This window comes from Columba livia, chromosome 1 (assembly GCF_036013475.1).
Source record: "Columba livia isolate bColLiv1 breed racing homer chromosome 1, bColLiv1.pat.W.v2, whole genome shotgun sequence".
In the NCBI taxonomy this organism is placed as follows: Eukaryota; Metazoa; Chordata; class Aves; order Columbiformes; family Columbidae; genus Columba; species Columba livia.
The window spans coordinates 133,539,091-133,557,337 of NC_088602.1; the positions used below are offsets into that span (position 1 = coordinate 133,539,091).

Here is an 18,247-nt window from a genome sequence, read left to right on the forward strand (position 1 = left end):
GAAAGTTGGAAACAATGAGTAGTTTTGTGTTTGGTTTATTTGAACTTAGAAATAACTTCTCTAGCACCCAAGATAACATTTCAGACTCCTACATATAAATAAGTAAAATGAAAAGAGAACTCCCTCAGCAAACTCTGTTAAATTGTAATTCCTGAAAAATAACTGAGAGCATAAACAATAAAAGTTGTCTATGTGTCTGTGTGCATGCTTATGTATTTATATATATATATATATACATATACCTTTTATAGGAATAATCCTGCAAGCTTCTGGTCACAGGAGGAAGTAAGTCACAAAGCTGCAGCAGCAGCAACATTGAAAATGCTGCTATCCTATTACTCAGTTTCACCAGGAGAAACATTCAGAGTTATAATGAAGTATGAGGTAGAAAAGTACAGAATGGGGGGGGAAAAAAAAAAAAAAAGCAAAAAAGCAGGGATCATGCTCTCTTGGAATATTTTTAAATTCTGGAAATTTCTGCAGAAACTTAAGCCTTTATACACAGAAGCTTTCTTGAGATTAGTTTGCTACCTACAAAAGAAAAAAATCATCATGTGCCAGACAGCTGCAGTTGCTTGCACTCTGGCCTTCCAAAGAGCTGCCTTGAAACAATAGTAACAGCAAAGGTACAGCATGAACTGGACAACTTTGTGTTTCATTAACCTCAAATGAGAAGTTTGGTTTTTTCAAAGCCTGTTTTGGAACCATTAAAATAATAACATTATAAGCTAAGGAGCTTTTACACAAGCACAGGGGTTCAAGGCCTTTTATAGAAGCCACATCTTTGTAATGAACTTTTTCTCTTACACCATCATTTTCCACCTGTAATTGGCTTTCTGCCCTGCAAGTGGGGACCTTCCTCAAACACTGCCCAAGCTATGAGGATCCAGCAAGCTGCCACCTACAGTTGTGTGCATGTCTGCCCTGAACTAACCACGTTTGCACTCCCTAAGTACCTCTCTTGGAAAGAAACAGGTACACATCTTGCTTCTGGCATGGAGCTACCCAATGGGCTCCTCTTGAAGGTAAGTTGGGCATTGTGACACCTAAGATTTCACCTTCTAAAGGGATCTACTATTTTTTGTCCTGTGATTTAAGAAATCCGTGCCCTTGACTCCCCGAACAAAGCGAGAGAGTGGCAATTACCTGGTCATTTTCCACATTCTCAGAGAAAGTCCTAAACAATGAAAGTTCAAAATCCCAAGCAGCATAACTGGGAACACTTTATGCCTTACTAAGAAAGGAAAAGATTAACAACAATTCTGTAAAAAAAAAAGCAGCAGTAGCCAAGAACTTGTTGCTGGATATATCCAGTTTTTATCGCATGACCAAACTTACATAAAGCAATTTGGCTTTTTTGCATACCAAATCCCATCCCAGGTATGCTCATGATGTTCCTCTCTCCACATCCACAGGCTGAATTAGCTCCTGGTACACTGAGGCTTGATTGGATGAGAAGAGCCTGTAGGGAGGAGTTACCTGCAAAAACTCAACTTGAGACAGAATACAGAACATGGATACAGAATACAGATACAGAATCAGCCTTCTGTTCACCGTAATTGAAAAATTGAAAAGGCTGAAAAAAAAAGTGAACTGCCCATGATACTTGTTCAAAACTGTAATGCTCATGTGTTCAGAGCTATACACGTTAACATAGAATGTTTGTATCACAAACAAAAAGCCAGCATCCTTATCATAAATCAGACAGTTACACCCTCAGCCAAATCCTTGTGTAATGATGCAGCTTTGGTCAGCACACCTTCCCTTATACCCACTGATTAAAATCAACTTGCCAGGCAACATTTTTTCCTCCCAAATGAGTAATTTCCTGCAAAAAAAAAAAAAAAAAAATCATAGCTCGAACAATATGCATAATAAGAAGTTTTTAATCGTGCATCAATAATAGGTTTCAATCCTTAAAAGTGAGAAGCAGTAGGTAGACAATGGAGTTTATACAAGACCCAAAATTTCTTAGGATTTACATAAAACTGCTAATAATTACTTGTAAAATATCAACAGACTTGGAAAGAAAGTAGATGATGAAATTAAAAGTTGATACAGGAAAAATAATGTAAATAGTAAAAACAAACAAAGCCCCACATACAACCACCACACAGATGTGCTTCTTAAAAAGCATTGCCATGAGATACTGAAGGCTTTATTTTTATTTCTTTGAAAATGATGGCTCAGGACCTGACCATGGTCAAAAAAATCCGATAGAGCATCAGGTATCATTACAAAAGGCACTGTGTACAAAATGCCAGATGAAGACGTGTGCGCAGTTTGAGTACCATTACCTTTAAAATATCTTCAGGATGGTTGCACTGGTCACATTGCCAGTAAAACACCAAGTGTTTTTATCTCAGTGTCTGGCAGCATCTACATCCAGGCACCAGCACCTAGCTTCCCCCTTGGTAGGCTTAAGGACCAAAATTCAACTCATGGGCACCCTTTACTGAGTTCAAACTTCATTGACAAAGAAACGTGGTTGATTTTATTATGATAACCATATGCTTGGCTCTCAGACACTCAGAAAATAAACTTACCACACATTTTTATTAATTTTATATTGGACTTAATGTACTCAAATATTCATATACTACTGCTTGATAAAAAACTTTACACCTACTGTTACCTCTATTGACATTGTTTGATTTGTGGCTTGTGCTACCCACAATGCTGTTGCAAGTCTCAGTGCTTGAAACATCAGGCCAGGATCAGCCCAGATTTTCAAGCACGGGGAATATCATCTGAGTACCTACTGTAACCCACAGCAAGCAGCTTCTGTTCAAGTCAGTCTGACAACAGGGTCAGTTTGGGGCTCAGTCTTTAAATGTCCCATGTCATCTACTTAAACAATTAACATCATTAAGACCACACATTTTTAAGTTAAGCACATGCTTAAATGCTTTGCTGAATCAAGGTCAGCATAGTCAAAACTTGGAAGGATCAAGTCTAAAGTTTGGCTTTACATTTGAAGGAATAGCTCCAAAAGTATTATTTTAACCTCCCAACCTAATCCCAGCAATGTCTGTTGTACCAGACATGGCATACCATAAAGCTTTTATGACAATTACTTTGGAATGACCTGCACTCTCCATTTCCTGGTTTTGCTCTGGAGAAGCAATGTTCCCACCATAGGCTTATGCCAAGGAGCCTCTCTACCATTCCATCACCCAGCTAGCACTACGTTGATAAACAGACTGAGTAGCAGGCTAATGATTTAAAAGTGTCTGGTGAAGGTGGTCTGTTTCATTGCTACATTCTGAAGCAGATGAACTGGAACAATTAAAAAGAAAGTTAAAGTATCTATTAAAATGCTAAATTTAAACTTGGAAACTTTCCTATCTGCTTCCTTCTATTTCAAAATACAGTAAGTTAACTAGACCTTACTGTTTGGCAGTGGTCCATTTAAACAGCACAGATTTGCCTACCTAACAAAGCCCTTTTGTTTCCTACAGCTGTGAAACTTAAGTGCACTGTAACTTGTCACATTTCCCAGGTTACCTTGGCACCAAACTGTGACTAAATGCCTGCAAAAGATTTTAACTCTAGCTTTGGAAGAATATAATACCTTCAAGGAAGAATGATGGCTTTCAGTAAGTGGCCCATGGTAGGAAGAACAATGCTGAAAATCAGCTGTGCTTCAAATGTTCACGGAACTTCTGGAAAACCTGTCACTTCATAGAGAACTGCACTCTCTGCTCTGCTCTGACACAAACTGCATCATGTTTGCTGATTGTTTTATTCCCCTTCCTCACTTTATACCTGTTCAGCTCTATCATCCAGTGCAAAGGGAGGAAGGGACTGTAACATATCTTTTCAAAAGAACTAATTGTAAGGATCTCCTGTATTTGAAAAAACTTTAAATTCTGGAGCTGAGTTCCTACAATGTGGGAAGAAATGGATCTTTTGTCATTGATTTCATGGTGGCAGGAAGCAAATCCAAGCATATACACATAAGGTGTTACTAAGACACCTTAAAGTAAAACAGAATATAACTTAACTAATGTAACTACTTTAGGGAAATATCCTTCCCTTTTTTCCATAGCTGCAGAAGGTCTCAGATGGATAAAACAGGAGTAGGTCTGCATCATACAGATTAAATGGGTAGGAAACATCTGTAAGTGCTGGAGCATTGGTCTATAATATAGTTCCAGAAGCTCCCTTCATTCCTTATGCAGAAGGGAGTAATAATCAGGAGGGTTGTTTTTTTATTATTTCCAACAGCTGTAATTAAAGGGCTTGAGAAGTTATTGCATGGTCACCTGCAGACAGACCTAAATACAAGGCAGTTCCAGTCTAGAAGCTAAACATGGATGCACTATATTCAATCAAAGATACAAAGATACACCTGGTGTGACATATACCCTTATCATCAGGGGCTTCTGCATGTTTTGTTTTTGTTTTTTCCCTGAGACATTCAGAGTCTTTTCCTGAGACACTTAAGCCATCCTAGGGCAACAGCTCACTGTCAGCAAACCCCAAATGGATACTACATTCGTTGTAGTATCACGTCTGAGAGAAATAAAAGTTGGACAAAGATCAGGAAGAGCACATGGATGATTATGGTTATGTACCATTCAGAAATAATTTGACAAGACATGAGAAGGTATACAATTTAGCAGACAGCAATATGATGGGCAAAATGCTCACAAGTATAATTCTATCATGCTCAATGTATGAGTTATTCCCCTCTTGAGTGAATGCAACTGAAGTAACAAATCCTGATACTTCTCCACGCTCTATTTACACCTTAAAACATTTCCATAATAATGCATTTTTAATTTTTTTTCTTTCTTCCTTTTTTTTTTTTTTTTTTGTTTTAAATTTATTATTGTTACCACAGCACCCAGGCTATGTCATAAACCAGGCTGCCAATATATTGACCACCTACACCAGGGGTGTCAAACTCATTTTCACTGGGGGCCATATCAGCCTCGTTGTTGCCTTCAAAGGGCATGTAGGAGTAGTTACATTTATACAGTCCTAAAATTACATTCAGCCCCTTGAAGGCAACCACGAGGCTGATGTGGTCCTTGGTGAAAATGAGTTTGACATCCCTGATCTACACTGTGCAAAATAACAAACAACCCCTGCCTGAAAGGACTAATAGTATAATTAAATAACGTTATGGAAAAGTCAGGCCCAAAGAAGTTACAAATCCTGTCTACAGTCAATGAGAGATGCTATGGTGGAAGCCATTGGAGAATTCCAGCTTGAAATCTGTCATCACTGTAGCCAGTTGCAAAACTCGCCCTATCTTCAGTGAAACCAGGACTGAAAACGTATGTTTCTTCTTCATAGACCTTTGCTCAGACAACTCAAACCCATCATGTCATAAGTTTTCATATGTCTACTCCTTGTTGTTTTGCACCAAACATATTTTTCCTATAACCTCTGTTTATGAACTGATACTTATATAATATAATTAGGGTACAACTAGATGTAATTCTATTAATCTCTAAGTGTTCACTACCTAAAGTATGAAATCTTTCACAAGGATATATCCAAAATTTATACTGCAAGGATTTTTCACAATATGTCCTGCTTTGAAACGCTATTTCAATGCTTCTTCTACTTTATTCTGCATTTCTACTGGTGCATTCAATAAGACTTGTTTTTCAGATTTAAGTTTCTTCTTTAAAATTAGGAGAACTAGTGCACTTGGTATATAGGACACTCCACGTAATACTGCTGGCAGGCCAAGATAGAGCCACCTGAAATAAAGGATGAGCGTCATTAAATTTATAATTAATTTAAAAATATCAAAACTATTCAGCATACATTGTTTCGTGACAGTTGCCCAGCTGCTCTAAAGGTTGTGCCCTGATCCTTTTGGATCTCATAAAAGAGGAATTAATATGAGAATGGAGAATATGTCAGGTTCAGCGAAATGGCTATTTACAACACTCAGGTTCAGGCAACTAATTTAGCCAGTGAAGGTAGCCAACTGATACCCTTCTGGCTTTCTCCTCAGGGGGAGGAGACAGCTCTGAAAAGGGCAGTTCAGACCACCTGAGTAAAACTTCTGGGCATTCATGAGCTAGGATTCTTCTTCCAAACCAACCTCAACACAGTATTGAAAGATATCAGCCTAAAACCATTAGTTCAACAAGACTTCTGTTGAAAATTGCCACAGTGCTCCTTGGAGGACTACAAAAGCATGAAGCACAGTATGCCAGGCCAATTTCCAACTTAGGTAACCATATCTTCTCTATAAATTTCTCCTATATTTGAATTCAAGTACTATTTGTAGAGGAAAGGGACCTGGGGGTCCTGGTGGACAACAGGATGACCATGAGCCAGCACTGTGCCCTTGTGGCCAGGAAGGCCAATGGCATCCTGGGGTGTATTAGAAGGGGGGTGGCTAGTAGATCGAGAGAGGTCCTCCTTCCCCTCTACTCCGCCCTGGTGAGACCACATCTGGAATATTGTGTCCAGTTCTGGGCCCCTCAGTCCAAGAAGGACAGGGAACTGCTGGAGAGGGTCCAGCGTAGGGCAACGAAGATGATTAAGGGAGTGGAGAACCTCCCTTATGAAGAAAGGCTGAGGGAGCTGGGTCTCTTTAGTTTGGAGAAGAGGGGACTAAGGGGGGACCTCATTAATGTTTATAAATATATAAAGGGTGAGTGCCATGAGGATGGACCCGGGCTCTTCTAGGTGGCAAACAATGATAGGACAAGGGGTAATGGGATCAAGCTGGAACACAAGAGGTTCCACTTAAATTTGAGAAGAAACCTCTTCTTAGTGAGGGTGCCAGAGCACTGGAACAGGCTGCCCAGGGAGGTTGTGGAGTCTCCTTCCCTGGAGACATTCAAAACCCGCCTGGACATGTTCCTGTGCGACCTCATCTAGGCGTTCCTGCTCCAGCAGGGGGATTGGACTAGATGATCTTTTGAGGTCCCTTCCAATCCCAAACATACTGTGATACTGTGATACTGTGATTTTCTGCTCAAATATATTGCATAGTCAGCCATTAAACCTCTGACATTTTTCTGACAAGGGCTTACTGCTTTAATTTTTTTTTAATCAGAATTCAATGTTTTAAGGTCTGTTCTCATGAAAGGCCACTAGTGCATGTAATTATGGCACCAAACATTTCTGTGGCAAACATCTGTGGCAAACATTGCACTTGACAAGTAAGGCCAATGCCAACGCGTCGTGTCAAATTTCTAGCTCAGGAGCAGTTTGTCTACTAGGAAAAGATAAAGCGCATACAATTATATCTCTATGCTTGTAATAGAACAGTAGGAAGGAGAAATGAAAATAAAGTAGAAAATATACCTGTATGTGACAATATCATACATCCTACATGCTCCTTCTCCACCACAAGTCACGGTACCCCACTTCAAGCAAGTGGTATCTATCAAAGCTCCAAAATAAATGGGAGATGGAATTCCAGCTACAAAGGATATTAGCAACATTTTTGTGAATAGCGTACTTTTTCTAATTAGCAGATACACTAATAGAACCTATGCTGTTTCTCACCTACTCCATCTGTCCTGTCCTCTTGCAACATGAACCAGGTTCTCTGTATTTCTTATGTTGTCTCTTCTTCCTTATCCACTTACCCTCAACAAAGATTTTCTTTCCTGTTGCCTGTTTAGTGATATATACATGCTACAATATGGACTGTGATTCCTATTCAAAATTCAATGTTTCATCAGTGAGAGTGAGTGTTGTGTTCAATAAACATATAACAAGAGTGAAGGAATGCGAAATGCCGGTCAAACAGCAGATAGAGTCACCCTATTACCTAGTATAAAAAAATGCAAACTGAAAGCCATTCTAATTTGTCATGATGCCTAGATCTGTAAAAAAACACCAAATTCTTCCTGATCAAAGGCACTCCGTGGAATTGCACTCCTGTGCCACACCCACAGTCCTGATGTGATCCTTTTCTAACCCTAGATCAGACCTAACTGTGCTTCTGAAGTGCGTTAGAGCTTTTCTTACCAAATACTCTTGAAGCTAGTCCATGGATACCCACTCCAAATGACTTTTCTTCAGGCTTTAGAGACCTATATGATAATTACATTGTACATAAATTAGTAGAGGTGACATTAAAACAAAATGTTTACCTTTTTTTTTTTTTCATACTCTTAATCACAATAGGCCCAAACCATTCTAATTAGGGTGCTGGTTGAAAGAGTTGATTATCCTCATTAGGCGAAGTTTACTGGAGTTCCTTAACTAAGACTGCCAAATCACAAAAGAAAAAGCTATTGTCCCAGTATGTTTCACTTGGACTGGGGCCAGCAAAAAGTGCAAGACAGTTCTGTCTTAATCAACATCATGTTGATGGGATCAATAAACCACATGGGTATCACACACATCTCAATATCTCAGTGCACTGACTCAGCAGTCCTACACTAATTCAGAGTACAGCTGATAGCCAGAAGTAACAACAGGTTGTGAAGCCGGCACAACACTAAACCTTAACACGACACAGAAATAACATAAGATCTTTCTATTCTTCCTCCCTCGATACACAAACTAACACACTTTTAATTCCTGTGGGTGTTTGACTTCAGAATAAAAAGTTCAGTAGATTTCTTAAGAGTATTTTACTGTACCTTATTAAGACCATGTACCCAGGCATGGCTGCTAAGGAATAAATGAAGCTGCAGACTAATGACAATATTAAAAAATAATGAAGCATCTTGTCACAGTGTTCTCCTCCATCACACTGGCCCAGAACTGCAGAGACATTTTGAGATGAAAACCCTGAGGCTGCAACACAGGTGCAGTTTTCAAATACCTGTCAAAAGAGTATTTTAATCACACAGACTTGTCAAAACTCACAGACCGAGTGTGAAACTCGCACAGTTGACACCTAGCTCACTCTCTTCTGCACTTGAGCATGTTACACACATGCAGCACTGCACTGCAGACCCTCTCCCAGTCTGCCAGACACAGGTCCAACCATTGCCTGTATGAGACACATGGAGTTAGCAGGAGGGAGCTGTGATCCTGTTATGCAGCTGGGGCTGTGCTTCTGCATCTTTGCGGAAGCTGTGATTAAGAGAACCCTCATATTTCCCAACTCAGCCTGATATGTGCTCTTTCCAGTGCCAATAGGCCTGACCCACCTCTTCATAATCTAGCGTATGGTCTTTCGTATGCCGGAAGAGAAGAAACCAGAGATGTTTGGTTGAGGCTGGGTTGCAATTTTCTCACTCAAACACATGCTTCTAATAAAATCATTGAGCCTATTGCCAGAAGAAGGGCTTTCAAATGTAAGTCAAGGTGAACAAGGGCATCAGTGTCTGGCTCTTACTATCATCTAATATTTCTCTAAAATATTTGTAAAGTACAGGGGCTTTCTCAAATCTGTATAATTTGAGGTTTTATTTAATTGATTATTTTTAATGATTTTCAGTCTAATTAGAACTTATAATTTTTAATGAAAAATGTATTATTAATTAAGATCATAAAAGTTCTACAATACCTGGTTACTTGTTTAAATCTATACGTTAAACGAAATCATTAAGTCCATGTTATAGAATTTCATTTCAGCTGAAATGTTCTTGTGTACTCAGGTTACCAAGTGGCAACACCTTGAGAAGACTTTCTCACTCCATTTTAGCTTTTAAGATTCCTTTAATTATTAGAAGAAAAGGAGGCTTCTTCATTATACTGTTTGATTTAAACTAATTTTCATATTTAGTTTGGAATTTATGTTGCCGTTCAATGAATTTGTCCAACTCTGTTTATCACCTTATACGTATGGATGTTTCCCACCCTATATCGATATAGATATTTCTCACCTACCATATTTCACAGTTATGGCACAGTAAAATGTATGCATTACCATACTTTTTCCAGTTCCTCTTGAGGCTTTACACCCAGCAAGACAAGGTGATACGTAAGTGATTCCATTGTTGCCACAAACAGGGTCCCATATTTTCAATGGACAATCACAATCCCTGTTGCAGCCAGCAAGTAGAGTAATTTCTTCATATGAAACTTGCTCTATTCTGAAATAGATTTAGAAGATGAATAAATAGTTCAGTAATGAAATACCTACAGTAACTCTTTGCAATGCTTACGATTCTACTCTAGCTCAAGTGTTGATCCAGGACTTAATCCTACATGCTCCTATCCTGGAGTCATTAATTTCTATCTTTCTACAGGATATTATATTATATTATATTATATTATATTATATTATATTATATTATATTATATTATATTATATTATATTATATTATATTATATTATATTATATTATATTATATTATATTATATTATATTATATTATATTATATTATATTATATTATATTATATTATATTATATTGTATTATATTTATATTATCAATTCATAGATAGGTATGCATACCCTACAGCATTTTTCACATCTATTGCATGTATGTTCTTGATTGTCTATAAGCATTACATCTATACCTACATGTGCATTTTATAAACACACAATCCCTCCCAATGATTAATGGCAACCTTCAAATCATGAACCTGTGGATGAAATACCCTCTGATAACTTGATGGCAATCAAATTCCAGTAAACCTGTGTGATATAAAGAGGTTTGTCCCTCTGTAATTCTGATTTTGCATTCATGTATGCCTAACTTGATCAACAACTTTTTATTTTTACCCTCAGTTACATGACTTGAATATATGATTAGATGAGTAAAAGAATTAATATGGACATGCAATTGCATGAGTCTTGATGTTAATGTTTTTTTAATACACTTTATTGTTTAAAACAGTTGCTGGTTTGACTGAAATCTAGTTAACTTTCCTTCGTGCAGTTAGAAAACTTTCTTTTTTATAGCTAGCATGATCATTGTTTGGACTTAGTTTGAGAATAAGAGATAACACTCCTGGGCAGAGTTAATGTTTTTAGTTGTTCTGGTCTGAGAGACAAGAATGGTTGGGAGTGCTCTGCCCACAGGTGTGAGGCAGCGGGGAAGGGGGGCATGGACGAGGCAGAGCTTCACTGACAGCCAGAGTGGTCAATGGGAGTATTCCATTCCATTAGCGTCACACTGCATATTTAAGCTGTTGGGATCTTCTGGCTAACTTTTTTTCTCATTTGGTCAAAGCTGGGATACATACCCCTTGTGGGGAGTCCTCTCTGGGGGTTTCTTTGGTTTGGCCTTTTGCCATCCTGCTATTTGCAGAGGCCTCTGAGCCTTTCTGCCTTTATATCTCTTTTTCTTTCTCTGGGATCAGCTGTTCAGAACCAGGTGCTGCTGCCTGGGACTGGCTGCTGAGTGCCAATGGAGTTTGTGAGGAATTGCATTATCTTTTATTTTATAATCTATTTGTATTTTGTATCTATATTTACTAGTAGTATATTAGTATTTTGTTATTTTATTAAACTGTGTTTATCTCAATCTAAGTTTATCCCTTCCCTTTTGATTTTCTCCCTTATTCAGGGGTGAGGGAGTGGCTATCTTGGTTATATTGCTATCTTGGGATAGCAGAAGATAGACCTACTGTCTCATGCAAGTAAAAAGCATTGGGAATTTAGATCATGAAACTAAAATATTGCAAAGTTATTAAATCCCTGTCTGATCCTTGACAAAAAAAAAATAATTTCAGTGTCTTAAGAATGAAGTCCTCTTGTGTCTTAAAGAACGTACCCTTTGTAGGAAACTGTTAGGCCAGCAACTGGTGAAGTATCACAGACAGTCCAATAGGCAGCAAAGTAGAGAAGATATTCCAGTAAAGATGTCCAAAATGCTATGTTCGCAGCCTGATAGATATTCATCTTTAATTTCTTCATTAGTAAGCCTCCAAAAAAATACCCAACGCATATAACTGGTAAGTTGTAAACACCTATTTAAAAAAGTGAAACTTTAATGTTAAAATAAAGGAGATAAACAAAGCTGCTCATTAGGGAAGGCTGTGTTTGTCAAAGACTCACATAGTGCCTGTGACTGAATAATATAACCACATTCAGAAATGGGTCTCTACTAGTTCTCTTGCACATCCAAAACCTCTGCCAAAGCCAGCGGGAGAGGAGGGGAGGGGAGGGGAGGGGAGGGGAGGGGAGGGGAGGGGAGGGGAGGGGAGGGGAGGGGAGGGGAGGGGAGGGGAGGGGAGGGGAGGGGAGGGGAGGGGAGGGGAGGGGAGGGGAGGGGAGGGGAGGGGAGGGGAGGGGAAGGGAGGGGAAGGGAGGGGAAGGGAGGGGAGGGGAGGGGAGGGGAAGGGAGGGGAGGGGAGGGGGAGGGGAGGGGAGAGGAGAGGAGAGGGAGAGGGAGAGGGAGAGGGAGAGGGAGAGGGAGAGGGAGAGGGAGAGGGAGAGGGAGAGGGAGAGGGAGAGGGAGAGGGAGAGGGAGAGGGAGAGGGAGAGGGAGAGGGAGAGGGAGAGGGAGAGGGAGAGGAGAGACGGGTTTCAATACAGCCTTTGTAGCTGAGAGAGAAAATCAACAGGAAGATAAGCTAGTGGAGCACATCTTGGTGCACATTCAGCATCCCAAAAAGGAGGAACTGACTTTCAGTGTTGTTACAAGATTACTAAGCATGCCTTCATGATTATTTGCTGTTTCATACTTTAATGAAGTAAAGACTGACTCAGAGATGTTTAGGAAGTTGTTTCACAGAAGCATCATATGGTTTGGTTAGCTTTGCTCAAGGCAATGCTGTTTCTCCAGCAATATTTGACTGTGGGTGGGCATAGAGAATGTGATCAAAAGGGAAGACTATTAAACCTGAATTTGGATCCTCCCAATGTACCATATATTTCAATACAGAAAAATGTCTGAAAAACAACTCAGCAGTGCACTGTCAATGCAACACATATGAGATGTATGATAGTTACATGCCTTCTGATGCTCAGCTTGGAAACACCGATAACAGAGCGATAGTAATACTCAAAAGGTCTCGGACATACCGTGTGGCAGTTTTTAAAGAAAACAGTGCAGCTACTGTGCAAGATGAGCACTGAGTTAAGGAAAAGAAGTAAGATGATTCTTCTATAATAATTAAATAAATTCTAGTCTAATTAAGTTGCTAGAGTTAAACAAGGGAACAATGAGAATATAAGACATGATAAAGTGGAGCCGTAGAAAGACTCCTACAGTTTCAGGATATTTGCTCTGTGCTACAACTACTCGCCATTATCATTTCCTAGTGCATGAACACCATGTTCTCACTCATAAAAAAAAAGACAAGCTAATAAAGAAGAGATATATAAAAAAAAAAAAAGACAGCTATTTGATCAGTGCTTTCCTTCAATGAAGTTCTGCGTATGTAAATTAGCATAACCTCTTTGAGATCAGTGGTACAAGTTTCGTATCAGCTGAACTTTCTGGGCCAATTCAAAAGATGGGATGTAGATTATAAAATTCTGTAAAGAATAATAGGAGATGCTTAGCAGAAAATGCATTTTCATTTAGAAATGCATTGTAGTGTGGAATCTCTCATTTATAGAAGCATTTGATCTTAGGATATATATGTATATGTACGCATGTGCACAGGAATATATATATAAAAATACGGAGAATTTGCCTAGAGACATCTTTATTTGGTATAACAGAACAGAGCAAAATGCAAACGTACCCATTAAAAAGATGGCATCTGATGCAGATTTTCCAAACTGTTGTTCCAAGTATTTGGGCATGAAGGATATCATGCCATTGAAGGCATTGAACTGTAACACAGTTATGCATATAAATAACATATAAACTGGGTTGCGAAACAGAGCATTGAGGAACGGGATGAAATCTGGAATGAAATAATGTAACGTGTTAGTGCGATGCTTCATGAAATTAATCACTCAATGCTCAATGTGGCTGAGAGGATAAAAGAAAAACAGAAATGGTCCTTAACTGGGTCAGATGTTGAAAACATGAGCTCTGAAGGGATTCTGGGGTACTAAGACCCACAGTCTGAGCTAAGAAACTTTTCTCACCAGAACAAGCCTTTATTCATGGATTCAGTTAAGGCTACATGGCAGCAGAGAAAGATGCCATGTTTATCACAATTATGTTGCAATATCACTCTGAGCACGGTTAATTTGCAGGACTCAGCTTGAAACACCACGGAGAGGTGTTACTTTCTGAAGACAAAGATCCTGTCAAGTTGTCCTGAGCTGGCTATACAGAATCATGAGACTGCTCCAAAGAACATAGCCTTTGTCATATTTTATCCATTTACATTCCCAACTAGTACAAAAAACTGAAGGAAAAAAAATAGCTTCCTACAGATGTAGAGATCTGAAAGACCACAGATGTGAATGTTGCCAACAGTAACACAAATAAATTTAGGTCAAATAGATCCTTGTTCAACAACCATTAAACATTTATGAGAGACTTAAGCCTGTCAATTCCCTTTTGTGGCTTTAAGTTTGACTCAAGGAATGCACAAGATTTGTGCTCGTTTTCTGCTTTTTTGCACAGTGAATGTGGGGTAGAAGCAGCTAGTATCTGCAATATGTCCACATCTCACTGAGGTGTTGAAATTCTTAACCAGATTTCAGTACATTAACCCTCTACCAGGAAGAAAAGATCCAGATCTACATACACCTGAAATGCATGAAGGGGAAAGGAGTGAATTCATACCCTGGATCTATGGAATTAGCTTTCTTCCTCTGCAAGGAGCCTGTTCTAGACCCCTGTGCAAATCCTTTGAACTACAGAGAGATGAAAAACAGAACATGCATTTCATACCTTGGACACACCTTTACTTAAAAAAATATACAGACATAGTTCACATCTTAAGGACTAAATTAAGGAAATAACATACAATGTAACTTGCCTTTAGCAATTTCATACATGGTCTGTTTGGCTTCATTTGTATCATTTTCTTGCAATGTTACTAGACTATTTTTACTGGTCTCCTCAGGTTCTTTGGTTTCTCCTTCTTTCACAAGTGACTTGGGCAAAAACCAAAAAGGTATTCCTGCAAGAAGGTTCAGTGATGCACAAATCAGAATACCCAGCCACCAGGCTCCAACCCAACGGGCATCAGTAGGTGTTATGGTAATGTCCTCTATTAAGAAAAAAAAAAAAAAAAGAGAAAATTTTATATTAGTTCAGAAACATTCTTTGCTGTCACTGTGTGTTTTCATAGTCATCCCTGACATGTGATATATTAAAAGCATTTTAAAGATTCTTAAAATGAGACTGATGGAAGAGAATAGTCTTCAGTCTTCTTTTCCAGTGTTGCTAATTTTCTGGTTAATTTCAGTGTTTTGCATTAAATTAATTCTAGTCCTTTCCTGTGTTAAGGTGAATGACACAATTGTTCATCAAATAATCTATATGCAGATTCATTTCTGTATGTGTGAATTCAGGCCTTTTATTGAATTTAATATTATACACAGATTTTTCATTCTAAAAGAAACACCAACAGACTTAGATAAACTTGAGACACCTCATATTAGCAAGAAAACATCTTTTAGTGCTGATCAATACACCATCATGCCTACTGATTTAGATGTAAGATTTTATATATTCATCCATTACCTGCATCTACTGATCCCAGATCAACAAACAGTTGTGCACAGAATGACGCCAACAATAAACCAAGGAAGGGACCAGCTACGGTTGCTGTATGTAGACATCCTAAAGTATGAAAAGGACAAACCGTACTAAATTAGAACCTGGAAATCAGAATTTCCCTGGAGTTATTATATATGTTTAAGACAGCTCTGCTGAATAGGCATTTGCACCTAAAAATGGCCTCATTTCAACAAGTTAATCTCTAGTTACATTACAACATTATTATTTTGATGAGGCAATAATGTCTGCCTTTTCCTTTATTAGACTGAAGTGAGTGATGATAACCCTCTTTTGCTTTCATTTATATGTGTGTGTGTTTGGGGATGGGAGTTATCACAATAGGGTAGATTTACCCAGGTAGAAAGGTGAATTCTCTGCTTTGGCAAAATCCTCCAAATATGAAATGCCTAAAGGCATGATGGGAGTTTCACCCATTCCTCGTACTATGTTTCCAACCATCACAAATATCCATAGCAAGGATCCAGGCTCTTTTTCACATTCTGTGAATAAAATAAGAAGCCAGAATTAATGTTTTAATTCCAACTCTTACTTGGATTCTAGAGACAAAGACTTGACTTAACTTCGGTTGGTAGGTCTGTCCTGTAAAACAGGGAAATAAGTAGTTGCGATATTTGAAAGACTTCAGAACCGAAAGAAGCTGTTGTACTTGCTGGAGTAGTTTAAATTCCTTCCCTTTCCATTGCCCAACCACCTGGCAGTCCAACTATGACTTAGGCCCTTCCCTTTACCCATTTCCCTCATCAAAACTGCCATTTTCACGTCAGTGAAGAGGAGACAACCCCTGAACATAAGTGATGAAGGGATGAAAAATCATGCCTGACTAACCTGATCACCTTCTGTTATACAACAAAGTAATACTTTCTGTCAATATGGCAAGGGAAGTAAGTGTTTTTCACCTGCACCTCAGCAAAGCATTTGCAGCTGTTTCTCATAGCCTTCTTCTAGACAAACTGGTGAGATATGGACTGAATGGACAGTCTGAAAGATGGGTGGGAAATTGGCTCACAGGCATGGTGATCAATGGCTTTTACTCGGGTTGGCAGCTTGTCACAGGTGAGGTCCCTCTGGGACTGATACTGGTCCCCATGCTATTCAACACCATCATAAATGATCTGGATGATGGGATTTAAAGCACTGTCAAAAAGTTTGCTGGTGACACCAAACAGGGTGGTAAGGTGGACACTTCAGGAGCAAGAGCCATCTTACAGAGAGACCTGGACAGTCTGGAAGAGTGGGCTAGCAAAAACAGTATGAGCATCTTTGAAATTCAGGAGTCTCTTACAACGATTCAGGTAATTGTTGCATAAAGCCCATACATTGTCATTTGATTAAAAGAATATTGTCTGAAATAAACCAGAAGAGTTCCCAATTTCACAGTGAGGTGTCATCATTTGCTTACAAGAAAGCCATGCCAATGAAGAAGATGTGGTGGCATTCTACCTTTGCATGGAATGAGATTTCTGACCTTTCCAGCTTTTTTTGCTTTGATTCATACTGCTAGTTTCTGGTTTACTAATGTTCAAAAGTTTGCAGAAAAGCACATGGAGAGCAAATTTTTCTGTGTCTAAATCATTGGCTGTTTGCCAGTATCTTCAAACAACACTCCATACAACAGTCCTCACCACCTGGAAACCCCAGCGTAGACCCTTACCTCAAAGTTCTGTTCTCTAGCACTACAGATTTTTGCCTTGCATGTCAATGACCTCCCTATCCAGAACTTTCATCTGTGCTGATGCTACTTTTTCAGGTATTGAATTTCTGGTTTGGGACATCTTGAGGACAATGCAGATTCTGATTTAGCAAATAATATACAAATTCTACCGTAATAGGCACCTGTCACCAAATGTAACAGAAGGGTTTTCTACCTCCATCGTACTCTGCAGCTCAGAAGATAAGTGTTCCCCTGAGCAGCCACCCACTGGAACATAGCCTGCAATCTGCCCATCTGGGTACTGCTCTGAGGAAGTGTCTGACTATCCGTGACCTTTATATAATTCTCAAGCAAAATCAAGATCCACAATAATGTATCTGGCCAGCCTGCTGAATCTATCCAGGGATCTGGCTCTCATTTAGTCACAGTTATGCTGCCCTCCTGCATAACTCAGCAGAAGAATGCTGTGCTGGAGCACAATCCTGTTTGTCCCACATCAAGATAGTTATATCAGAAACTATTATGACCTTCAGTGCTTTCTTCCTCTCCCTGACCTTGGATTTCTTCATCCCATGCAGTCTGCTTCAGATTCCACTGTTGTCTGTGACCCACTTTGTCATGCTGAGACTTCTCAGTGCTGATTTATTAACGAATAAATGCTGGCCTTGTTAGCAGCAACTGATGGCTTTCCAAATGAAAGAATTACTGTTCAGAGATCAAGCCAGGATCTCCTCTGTCAAGGTCAGATTGTTGTCAGTAAACATGAGTGAAGCAATCCGCATGCAAATGTGGTCAAATTCAAACCAGTTTTTGTATCACACAAGAGAGGGGCTCATAAGTACGGATGTCGCAGTTTTGCTTGTCCATAAACTAATAGGGAAACAATCACCTTATCCAGATATAGTCATAGGCTTGAGGACCTGTGCTTAGTTGCTTCTGAGTCCTCTGACTTCATAGTACTTACTTTATATGCAGATCGCTAGTGCACATACATTTTTCAGTCTCCCAGCTAAGTTTCAGCCTAGTTTAAACTATTTTCTCTTTTCTCTAAAAAGAAGTGGGATCCACTTTTTTCCTCTATTTCTTCTTCTCATTCTTTT

General features: G+C 39.1%; 2 protein-coding genes across 11 annotated transcripts in view; both read right to left on the bottom strand.

Moving 5' to 3' along the window:
• The window catches only part of LOC102085616 (solute carrier organic anion transporter family member 1C1), a 41,986-nt gene extending 40,257 nt beyond the window's left edge, over window positions 1-1,729 (bottom strand). For 5 of the 6 annotated variants that reach the window (XR_010466337.1, XM_065030966.1, XM_065030953.1 and 2 more), the window contains exon 1: window positions 1,339-1,729. The gene's annotated coding sequence lies outside the window, so the exon portion shown is untranslated. The remainder of the gene's footprint in view (window positions 1-1,338) is intronic. The other variant, XM_065030948.1, reaches the window with a different exon arrangement.
• Window positions 1,730-1,868: 139 nt separating this feature from the next.
• LOC102084578 (solute carrier organic anion transporter family member 1A2) overlaps window positions 1,869-18,247 on the bottom strand; it is a 51,480-nt gene continuing 35,101 nt past the window's right edge. For all 5 annotated transcript variants that reach the window (XM_021289845.2, XM_005504088.3, XM_021289843.2 and 2 more), the window contains exons 6-15: window positions 15,829-15,975; window positions 15,440-15,538; window positions 14,730-14,963; window positions 13,533-13,697; window positions 11,612-11,807; window positions 9,818-9,983; window positions 8,580-8,764; window positions 7,960-8,024; window positions 7,288-7,405; window positions 1,869-5,720 (exon numbers count right to left, since the gene is read on the bottom strand). In XM_021289845.2, the coding sequence (XP_021145520.1) occupies window positions 5,561-5,720; window positions 7,288-7,405; window positions 7,960-8,024; window positions 8,580-8,764; window positions 9,818-9,983; window positions 11,612-11,807; window positions 13,533-13,697; window positions 14,730-14,963; window positions 15,440-15,538; window positions 15,829-15,975 (1,535 nt within the window). In that variant the 3' untranslated portion in view covers window positions 1,869-5,560. The remainder of the gene's footprint in view (window positions 5,721-7,287; window positions 7,406-7,959; window positions 8,025-8,579; window positions 8,765-9,817; window positions 9,984-11,611; window positions 11,808-13,532; window positions 13,698-14,729; window positions 14,964-15,439; window positions 15,539-15,828; window positions 15,976-18,247) is intronic.